The sequence below is a fragment of the Temnothorax longispinosus genome, chromosome 5 (assembly GCF_030848805.1).
Source record: "Temnothorax longispinosus isolate EJ_2023e chromosome 5, Tlon_JGU_v1, whole genome shotgun sequence".
Lineage (NCBI taxonomy): Eukaryota > Metazoa > Arthropoda > Insecta > Hymenoptera > Formicidae > Temnothorax > Temnothorax longispinosus.
This window is the reverse complement of record NC_092362.1, coordinates 10,802,161-10,813,699: the sequence shown is the minus strand read 5'-3', so window position 1 is coordinate 10,813,699 and position 11,539 is coordinate 10,802,161. Positions and strand designations below refer to the sequence as shown.

The 11,539-nt window shown below is 38.5% G+C and overlaps 1 protein-coding gene across 3 annotated transcripts in view; it reads left to right on the top strand.

Moving 5' to 3' along the window:
* Positions 1–11,539, top strand: part of Ack (activated Cdc42 kinase) — a 68,963-nt gene that overhangs the window by 19,874 nt on the left and 37,550 nt on the right. For 2 of the 3 annotated variants that reach the window (XM_071777368.1, XM_071777369.1), the window contains exon 3: positions 4,001–6,040. In XM_071777368.1, the coding sequence (XP_071633469.1) occupies positions 4,076–6,040 (1,965 nt within the window). In that variant the 5' untranslated portion in view covers positions 4,001–4,075. Of the gene's footprint in view, positions 1–3,216; positions 3,499–4,000; positions 6,041–11,539 lie in introns of those variants that run through there. The other variant, XM_071777371.1, reaches the window with a different exon arrangement.

Genomic DNA, 11,539 nt, shown 5'->3' with positions numbered 1-11,539 from the left:
TATTGTGTGTCACCAATCAATAACAGAGCAATATAACTATTACAAAACACAGTTATATTACTGGTACAAAAAAGGTTACATAACTACTACATATATATTACATTACTGTAGTTATATTACATGTTACTTTTGTGTTATATAATGGTTATAGTTTGTGTTTGCTGGGTTCTAATTTATTGAAGAGAATTTCGTTTTTAATTCCTCCGGAAATGACTTTATGATGATAGTGTTTTCAGAATTGTTTAAAAAACCACACCAGTTTCCACAGTTTTCATGATAATTGAATGCGTGATAAGGAATATTTTTAATCGCACCTGATAATTCTAACAAATTTTCTTTGTGCTGGTGTAAAGCATAAGTAAAACAACGATGTAGATATTTGATTGAATCAGTTGTAAGTTCCTTGTCAGGGTCTTTCTGTCAGTAGAAAGTTTGTACAGTATGCTCTTAACGCCTTTTGAAGTATGATTAATATCGAAAAATTTAACAATTTTATGTGTGCTGTTTTTTCTAATGTCATTATCACCAACGACAATACCGACCTCCAAATTTGCTGATTTTAATACAGACCCAGTGAACACAGTAATATAGTAGCAATGCAACGGCAATGTAACCGAATATAACAGGTTATATCAACCAGAGTGTTACATGTAACTTACATGTAAGTTACAATTTCCGACTCAGCAATATAACATGTTACATAACGTGTTATTTAACTATTACGTAACAGTTACACCAACTGTTGTACTAGCTGTAATAATGAGCGTAAAAAATATTATTTTTTTTCGAGATTTTATTACAATTTTATAACTAAATTTGTTTCTTAAGATGCAGTCTATAATTATAAATATTTTCTCGTATTTAAAAAACACACTTACCTTGGTGGGATTCGAACTCGGGTCCTCTAGATCGTGAGCCAACTGCCTTACGTGGTAGGCTACTTCTTAATTTGATGTAAGTGTTATATATAGTCTACATATGTCACAACCAGCGCAAATATATAATTTTTCAAAAATCATCTTAAGAAACAAATTAAGTTTAAAAAGAGTATATAGCTGCACAAATTTTTAATATTGACATTATATCTATTATATGTACATAGAAGCAGTACGTAAATGCATTCTACTAAATTGGTACATGTAATGGTAATATGCATCATGATGATTAATTACGTTATTTACCGATATGGATGGATGATTATATAAATTGATCATATAAATTATAAATATCTTTTAAATTATTAATAATTATTAATTATAAATTATGTATTTTGTAAATTATAATTTTTGCCTTAAGGCAAACTAAAGGGCCTCTGCACAATATTAAACCTTTCAAACAAAATATATATATTTAAAAACAATTGAAAATTTATGATGAAAAGCGCAGATTATTATTAGTTCTAGCAAAATAAAACGATGCAGGGTTTAAAAGCCCGGGCACATAGAAAAACGTGAGCAGTAAGCAAATCAACAGTCCTGATATTGTATATGTTATTCCGTTACACTCCATTAATATTACCAGAATATTACTAGTTATACTAACATTGATCCAAGCGTGTTACGTAACAATTACACAATTTTTGTTACATAACTGTAACGTAAAAAAAATGTATAACAGTTATATTACCTGCATATAACAAATGTTAAATTGCATGTTTCTTCCATGTTATGTAGCCCTTATATATCACAAGAATAACATTGTGATATTACATGTAACTTCCATGTTATATTGCCGTTATGAAATGTGTTCACTGGGGAGCTCTCATTAACCAATTTGTTAGCAGAATATGGCTCCATAGCCTTAGCACTTCCATAAAAATTTTTGCGACAATCGTGATCTTTTTTATTATGTCCTTTATCACACAAGCAACATTTCCTGTTGCATGTTATGAAGTCTAAGACTTCACCCCTAGTTCACTGAATTGAAATAAGTAGGAAAAACCGGGGCGAACTCGGCCCTTTTTTTCGGTGCCGATGTTTAACAACAAAATAAATTATTTTAGTGAAATATAACATACTATTGTAAAGAGTGAACCTTTAGCTACAAAATTTATACAGGCATTTTTGGTCTACGTCGCTTTGTTCAACCGGTATAGAATAAAAACGACAAAGGTGCAAAAATCGAAGTCAAAATTCACGGGGCGGAGAAATTCGTTACACCACCGGGACGGAGTCGTGTATTCATTCTCGGACTGGATTTTAAATAAAGATACATAATTTTGATCATAAAAAATAATAGAATACACTTTATTCAATGTTTTTTAGTAGAAAAATAATAATTTTATCAAGAAAATCAATTTTCTTTTTTGCTATCAGTATCATTGAAACAGTTAAAACATTTAAAGACAGAATCTGACGAGCGCACGCACTCGTTGTGTGCCTTACGCCTGCACGAATTGCACTGTTTTTTCCGTCAGCTCTGTTTTCTATCATGTCCGAGCATACGCAGCACATATTATTTAATTTTCTTGACTTCGTTTTTTGCCCACTGCTCGTCGAAGGCTACGATTCTGACTCCGTTTTTCGCCCACTGCTCGTCGAAGGCTGCGGTTCTGATTGCGTAGCATTTTTTTGGGGCCGGCCTCTCTTTCTCGGCATAGTGGTAATGGTCGATTTTGTCATTCTCTTCCTTGTAGCAGATTTCTCATCTTTCTTCCGCTTTGACTCTGCCTGCTCAGTCGCCAATTCCTTAATTTGAGGCGAGTCAGTAAGGATGGCGGTCGTTCTTCGTTTTCGTCCTTTAGAGTGCCTTAGAGTTGTCTGCCTTGGAGCGGCTTTAGAAAACGCTTGAATACTTTCAAGCGTCGCGCTCAAGTTCCGTGTATCATCACGACGGGACATGGAAGAATCCGTGAAATCGAATTCATTTTTATTCTGTTCGGCTGCGTCAGGTTCGGCTGATGTATCCGGATCGGCTGTGTCAGGTTCGATTGATGTACCCGGATCGGCTGCGTTAAGATTGGCTTCTTCGGGACCAGCGGAAGTAGAAGGTTCTCTTTATCCGTAATGCTACTCGGCAAAAATTCGTATTCCTGGAAAATGTCCGGGTTGAATGGAGAAATTCCAGTGCATTCAAATCCGGACACAATATTTTGATGCGTTACGGCAAGTGGCAGTGCCTTAAGGCTATTCTACAATTGCGTAAACGTAGGGTTGTAGGAGTAAGAGTAAGAAATTGACCAATCATAGTCGTATTTGAGGAGAATAATCGACTGTGGATTGGTCAATTTCTTACTCCTACTCCTACAACCCTACGTTTACGCAATTGTAGAATAGCCTTAAGTCACGATTCCAGGGATGTCATATATCGTCATAGTCCTACCAGGATTCCACAAGCTGCTCCTTGTCGACGGCAGCCGTTTTGCGATGGTACGTGCGTACCATTTTCCTGCAATTGAGAAATACAATGACGCATTTGCAACGGAAAATAGAGTGAAATCACCAGGACTAATCCGCCCCGGTGGCTTGGTCACGACTTCGCCCCGAACACAAGTTTTAGGTTTGGTCGCTTATAAAATAATAGAAATCAATGAAAATAAAAAAACTACACTGGATTCGCGCGTGTTCAGCATGCATTACTCTTTAGAATTACTTACTTTGAGATTTGGAGAGACAATAATACTAAATACTAAAGATATTACAAACTTTCGACGCGAAAGAAATTTCACTTTTGACCTGCGAAAACATGTTTGCTTCGATAACAATCACAACATGGTACGTAACCTCACTAAACTCCGTTGGTCACGTGGGCACCATAAGCCGCCTTTACACTATTAATGGCGAGTTTACACAACACATATTTCGAGATAATTGCAAAAACGACTTCGCCCCGATCTCCCTTATTAAAAATTCGCACTGAAATATTATTATCGACACGAACATCCAGTCACGGCTCTTTATAATGGATAGATTATAAAATTTAAAATATATGAATAGTAGGATACCTCGATCAAACATGCAAGGGTATCGACGCAAATCTAATTGTTATATCTCTTTTTTAGGTTCCTATACATATTGAAGACATCCATATATTTCTGAGTATAAGATATCTCAGTAAATAAAGAAATACAGCTATTATGGCGGACGAGGAAGGTACAGAGTGGCTTCAGGAACTGTTACATGATGTGCAGCTCTCTCAGTTCTTTACACGAATTCGAGACGATTTACAGATTACTCGTCTGCATCATTTTGATTACGTCCAAGCAGAAGATTTGGAGAAGATTGGTTTAGGTAAACCTGGCGTCAGACGTCTGTTGGATGCGGTAAAGAAGAGACGAAACGCTCAATGGAAGAAGAGTTTAATTACCAAAATTAAACCTGGTGGCAGCAGTAAAAGCAACAAGCGATCCTCGCAGCCGATCGAAACTTCCTCGGTGCTGACATGTCTCATACAAGACAAAGATGTGACACTGTCCGTTAAATTAGGCGATGGAAGCTTTGGTGTAGTGAGAAGAGGGGAATGGACTTCTCCTTCAGGACGAACTTTGCCCGTCGCTGTGAAAGTCCTCAAAGCAGATGCCCTCACACAGCCGAGTGTTATAGAAGACTTTGTTTCGGAAGTTCAGGCAATGCACACTTTGGATCATCATAATCTTATTAGATTGTATGGTGTGGTGTTGTCGCAGCCGATGATGATGGTGACTGAGCTCGCGCCTTTAGGCGCATTACTTGATTATTTACGACAGCAATGCGACAGAATCTCGATTCTCACGCTCTGTAATTATGCGTTACAAGTTGCCACGGGTATGGCGTATCTAGAAGCGAAGCGTTTTCTACATCGCGACCTGGCATGCAGAAACGTCCTGCTGAGTACCATCGATAAAATCAAAATCGGCGACTTCGGTTTGATGAGAGCGCTTCCTCAACAAGAAGACTGCTATGTCATGACGGAACATAAAAAAGTACCTTTTCCTTGGTGTGCCCCCGAGTCGCTCAAGGCTCGACATTTTAGTCACGCGTCAGACGTCTGGATGTTTGGTGTGACACTGTGGGAGATGTTAACGTTTGGCGAGGAACCCTGGCTGGGGTTAAACGGTTCCGAAATTTTGCGTAAAATCGATCGCGAGGGCGAGCGGCTTCACGAGCCAGAAGCAATGCCTCCATATATATATGAGCTGATGCTTCGTTGCTGGGCGAGAGAACCTTCAGAGAGACCGACATTTGCTTCGTTGAAAGAGTCCTTGACTAGTATGGTGCCGTCTGTAATGAAGGCTCTAACCTCCTTTGAGGAGGCCGGCAAAATGTCCATCGAGACGGGAGACCAAATTGCAATCATCGACGGGCGCCCGGAAAATTACTGGTGGAAAGGTCAGAATCAGCGAACTTTTCAAATAGCGCATTTTCCGCGTTGTCTGGTTGATCCAATGCGCCGAAAGCAGCCAGAAGACATTAGCAAGCCATTGGAGAATTCTTTCATTCATACAGGACATGGAGCGCCCTTTGGCAAGAGCTGGGGCAGTCCCGTTTACATCGACGATGTATATTTAAGAAATCCAATGGATCCTCCGGATGTATTGGTAGCTGCCTCGGCTGACAATCAGACAAAAAAGAAATTCTCTTGTGGTACTCCACGTACCAGAAAACAATTCAATTACACGAAATTGCACAACGATGCTAGGTCGAGCCCTATCAAGGTCTCGCAAGTGTCATCGACCTCAGACATTAGCCAAGAAGATACTCTGATCGATTTGTCCGCCGAGGAATCGGCAAACACAAGCATCTACGATCAAAAGGTCTCATGTAAACGAGTAATTAACATTCTGGATGAACCTATCGATGTCGAGAGGTTTTCCTGGCAGGATGAGGAAGGCAGAACATATGCTAATTTTCCTGGTAACGTGGCTCCTGCGTATTCTGATCCTTTTGATACTTCTGCGGTATTCATGAAGCCACCACATTCGCGATATTATAGTCATGTGCCTGCTGAAGTTGCTAATCGTTATCTGAAGACACAGACGTATGGAAACGTGAGCGATCAAGAGGGAGGAGATAATGTTCAAGATACCGTGAATTGTTTTGTCCTTAATTCTGCTGATACAGAGGTACGTTCTTATAGTGATGTATTGGAGACACATTTTCGAATTACTCGTAATGATAAAAAAATTTCGAAGTTTAAAATGTAATTATTATTCAGACCAAATATTATTTAAAATCAAGAGTTTTCTGAATATTTTGAATGTTTTAAAAGTTAACTATTGTTACAATGTTATTATATTATATATATATATATATATATATATATATATATATATATATTACTATTGTTATTATACAGCCTTAAGGTGATGCTGGAGCCGTCTGTACAACCGACAAAATTACCATTTTCTATGTTATCGACTATATCTGTCCTTGTATAGACAAGGATAGCACGCTACATTGCACGCACACATACGCACGATGCACATCGACATTATACTTTTATATTACGCTTCCAAATCTTGATTTGGAGGATTTATCGATGTTTTTTTTTTTTTTGTGCAATTCGGGGGAACTTGTTTTCGCGTTCGTACCAATGGTATATCTCTTATATAAAATACATCTTGTGACGAGCTGATAGCTCGCCACAACTCGAGACGCCATATTGGGATAAAAGTAGGATAAGGAAATCTGTACTTCCGTAATTTTTTCTCGTTTTCTATATAAAATCGGAGTTCCCCCGAATCATTAATGTATGTACTGCAATTCTGGAGAAGGATTTTTAATTCTGTCAAATTAATACAACGCTACGTGACGACAAAAAATGCCGGTAAAACAGACGGCTCCAGCATCCCCTTAAGTATAATATTTAAGGCAACTCGCATCTTCATATGATGGAATTGCTTCAAAAACGGCTTTGGATATTGTTAGTAATGTTACCGACGCATTTACTTTAGCTTTCGTGTATTTCATTTAGCAACTGTCTATCTAATTGCAATTTAATATTAATTTTCATTCATAATGACTTACATGTGACTACACATAGCTGTACAATATTGATATATATATTAAATTAGTAGACAGTTTATAGAACTGAATACATCTCCCCTGTTAATCCGTCTACATAACAAAAATTTAACGATATAATTTTTGATTATGCATTATTTACATTTTCTTAAAAATTATTGAAAAAAATTTGCGTTTTTTTTTTAGACGAAAAAGATTGTTTTTATGGAAGGCTAAGATAGACAGTGAATTTTCTGCACATTAATAACGAGTTAAATTACAAAAGAAATATGTAGAGATTTATACTCTAATTGTGTGTAGAGCCTATATAAAGACAGAAGTGACTTCGGACCTTCACCTTCAGCCATATTGGGACCGCTCCAGTTCTGTCAAACAGATCAAACTCCACTACCTCTAACCTAAACAATAAGGCAACCTAAACAATAAGTTCCGATATTCGCTGCCAGTACTGAAAATCTATAGTTTACGTCACACTTTTCAGTACTTACAGTAAATATAGAAATGCAGCCCAAATGCTAGCTGTAAATATCGAAATATATTAACTTCATTCTCCGGTCTCAATATGGCTGCTTCAATTAAGTGGGGGCATTAACCAATCAGAAATCGTGACGCCGGAGTCACTTCTCTCTTTATATATGACTACGTTTACACAGCGGCTTTTAATCCAATTTAGGCTACATTCCGATATAATTCACTGTCAGTACTGAATATCTATATTTTTCTATATTTTACGTCACGTATACTATAGATGTTCAGTACTGACAGTTCCTGACAGTAAATATCGGAATTCAGCCTTAGTAACTACCGTATACTATCTGATCCAAAATTTTTCTTCTTTTGATCATAACGATCATTTAAATATGAATCTGTTAACTGTCTTGTACTATTGACTCGCGGTATCTCAACTCGGTCTCGAAACTTTGTCGCGGATGGTTCGTCGGTGGCTCGTAGGAGTTCTCGATTCGGAGATAAATAATCACACGAGGCGTCGGTTTTCCATTTTCGTCTTTAATTAAATCACGCTGATTACACTTATTGGAAATACACTCGTTTCGGGCCTCTGCCCTACGCTCTTAGTTCGCGCTCGCTCGTTAATCTCGCGTTACTCTCTCGTCTTTCACGCACCTTCTACCTTCCTAACTCTCTGACTCTCTCTAACTCACTGACTCTCTTACACACACACACGCTTACCAACGCTCACGCTCTAGTGCCATCTCGGCTCCCTCCTTCGCTCGCTCATTGGCTGTCGCCATTACTCCCTATAACGCTCCGTCTCATCGTCTCATTCGCTCGCTTACAATCGCTATCGTTATCACTCGGCCATTTTGTTTATTACTCGTCCTCGGGTAATAGTGTCTCATAATCCCGTAGATACACAGGCACTCGTCTCTCTCGCTTCGAACGTCGCGTCTGCGGGTTCTCGATCTCGCCCTCCTCTGCATCTGGTTGGTTATCAGCTCGTTCTCTCGTTGTCTCGCTATCTTCTTGCTCTCGAATCTGTTTTTCCTCTTGGTTAGACACGTTCTCGATACTCTCGGACAATTCCAACTGCTCATCTCCGTCGTCGCTCTCATGGTGGAATTATAAAAGGTGAGACATTGCGCATAATGGCGGCATGTGGGGAGGGACCGAAATTTCAACCAATCAGATTTTACCCATTTGGTAACGCGCGTATTTTAAACGTGAATGACTAATCAGAAATAAGAACATAGTATTTATATATAATATATATATATTTGAAGTAAAAATATATGTGTATTTATAAATATTAACATAAACTCATATTGTACACTACTGAAAACTAATAAACAATACAATATTGAAACAATACAACAGAAAATAAAACTTATAAATAAATGAAAATATAAGAAATATATATAGTGCTATCTAAATAATAATATTGCACATATGCTTCGTTTTTTCTTCTATTTTTTTTTATATTATTCATTTTTATTTCATTATTAATTGTTCTTAACCGTGCATATTCTTTCTGAAAGTAATTTTAATAAAAATTACTTTATTGTATTAAGAAATTTAGGTTATGAGCGTTAGGTTATGGGGTTATATAACATAATTTAATAATAATTATACAATTTAATAATAATAATAGCGATATAATAACATATTTTAATTACCATTTTTATCTTTGTATTCCTTATTTTTTTGACAAGCTTCCAACCATTTCGATCGCAAATCCGGATCTTGGGGAAATGTATAAAATACAACTTTTTTATTGAAGACATGAGACGTCCGATTTTTGCAATTGTTTACAAAACATTTCGGCATGATGTCCGAAATAATAATAAACTATATAACACTATACGTAACGTAACGTACACTATAGATTTTCAGTATTTGCAGTCAATAACGAAACGCAGCCTATATATCGCTGAGCACAGCTGAGCATTAAATACATATATATCAATCATATGATCATGGTGGATTTGCAGAATGGGTAAAATCTGATTGGTTGACTACTCCCCACCACTTTCGGACGACTGCGCATCTTCCGGAATGTCTCACCTTCTATACTTCCACCATGGTCGCTCTCATCTTCAGACGAATTGTCTTCCTCATGTGGCCGCCAAATCTTTAGTTGACTCGCATGGGCAGTCGATGCGTAACGTCGACCCGGTTCTTCCTGTCGCAGATCAGCTACTTTGTAGGTGTCTTGGTGTAACACTTGGGTGACGGTCAGCGGTCCTCGATACTTTTGCTGAAACTTAGTGCTTTCGCCTGTGGCGATTGGAGCAACTCTCATGTATACAATATCTCCTACGTTGTATCGAACGTTCTTCGCGCGATTCCGATCATATCTCTCCTTTACTCTCTTTTGCTCAGTGTTGATCCTCTCTCGTGCTGTTTGCTGTAACTCTTCTGGTAGTGTATACGAAGTACTCTCGTCGGTAACTTTACGTAGTTCTCCTTCATTCCTTCGGGCTTGGTACCCATAAAGCAACTCGAAGGCACTCTTTCTGGTCGTCGCATTTGGAGCATCATTTAGATTTCTTTGAGCCTCCAATAGTTTATTGTCCCAATCTCGTCCTTCATTATCTTGTAGACTCGCTTGTAGCACTGGTATCAGAGTAAAGTTTACCCTTTCTATCTGGCCATTGGCTTGGGGGTGTCGTGGAGAATTCAACGTGTGATGGATTCCGTGCTCGCTACAGAACTCGGCAAACCGACTGGATGTGAAGCACATTCCTCGGTCCGATATAATTTTACGAGGCGCTCCATATTCTTGAACAAATTTCTCTAATGCTCGTACTACTCCACTCACTTTCGTGTCTTTGGCTGCGTGCAAAATCACGTATTTCGTTAGATTATCGATTATCGCAAATATTAACTTATTACCCTTCTTCGTAGTCACAAACGGTCCCGTATGGTCCACATGTATCACTGCAAATGGTCGTTCGCCTGGCGGAATCGGATGCAATAGTCCGCTTTGTCTGCCAGTTTTGACCTTCGTTAACGCACACTGTATACAGGCTCCGATGTGCTGTCGCATGTATCTCCTCACTCCTGGGTAGTAATAATGTTCGGTTAACATGGCGATTGACCGGTCCAACCCTGGGTGACCTTTCAAATCGTGGAAACGTATGGCTAGTCCCTTTCTCATCGCTCGCGGAACTGCAAAGAGTAATCGTTCTCCTTGGCGTTTATATACTATTCTATTTACTAGCTCATAACCTTCTATCTCGCTTATCTCATGCTTACTTCTCTCATTTACAGTTTTTCTAAGTATTTTGCTCTTACGTCCTATCGTTTCATCATTATTCTGGTTCATGGCAATTTCATCATACTCATTCACTAATGTAAACACACCATGCTCATTCATTTGATCGCTCTCACCTACTGGCGCTCGACTCAATGCATCTACATGTACAAGTTTTGTACCTGGCTTATGCGTAATATTAAAATTAAATTCGCTCAACGTTGTTCCATCGCACTACTTGCGGATTCACAGTCTTCTGGGTACTTAGGTACAATAATGCCTGGCAATCTGTAACTATGGTAAATGGTATATTTATTAACATGGTTCTCAGTCGCGTAACCGCCCAAACGATCGCTAGAAGTTCTAATTTACTGGAATGATAATTTTTCTCGGGTTCACTCGTTCGTCGGCTAATCGCATAGACTAATCGTAAACATTTTTGCTCATCACGCTGGAACATCATCGCCGCTAGTCCCAAAGCGCTGGCATCGGTATGTAACTCGGTTTCTCGTTTGGGATCAAAGGATTGCAAAATCGGTTTATTCGCTAACATCTCTTTTAATTTATCAAACGCTCGTTGTTCATTTTCGCTCCACGTAAATTTCACTTCGCTTTTTAGTAACTTATGCAATGGAGCAGCTATCTGTGCAAACTTCGGGATAAATTGCCTAAAGAAGCTGGCCATGCCAATAAATTGTCGCGTCTCATGCACGTTAGTCGGTGTCGGATATCCTATTATCGCTTTCACCTTCGACTCTCCTGGCTCAATTCCCTTGTTCGATATCTCAAACCCTAGATAACTAACTCGTTTCTGGAGGAACCTACATTTACTTAATTTAATAGTCAATCCTGCCTCACGCAATGCTTTTAGTGTCAACACTAA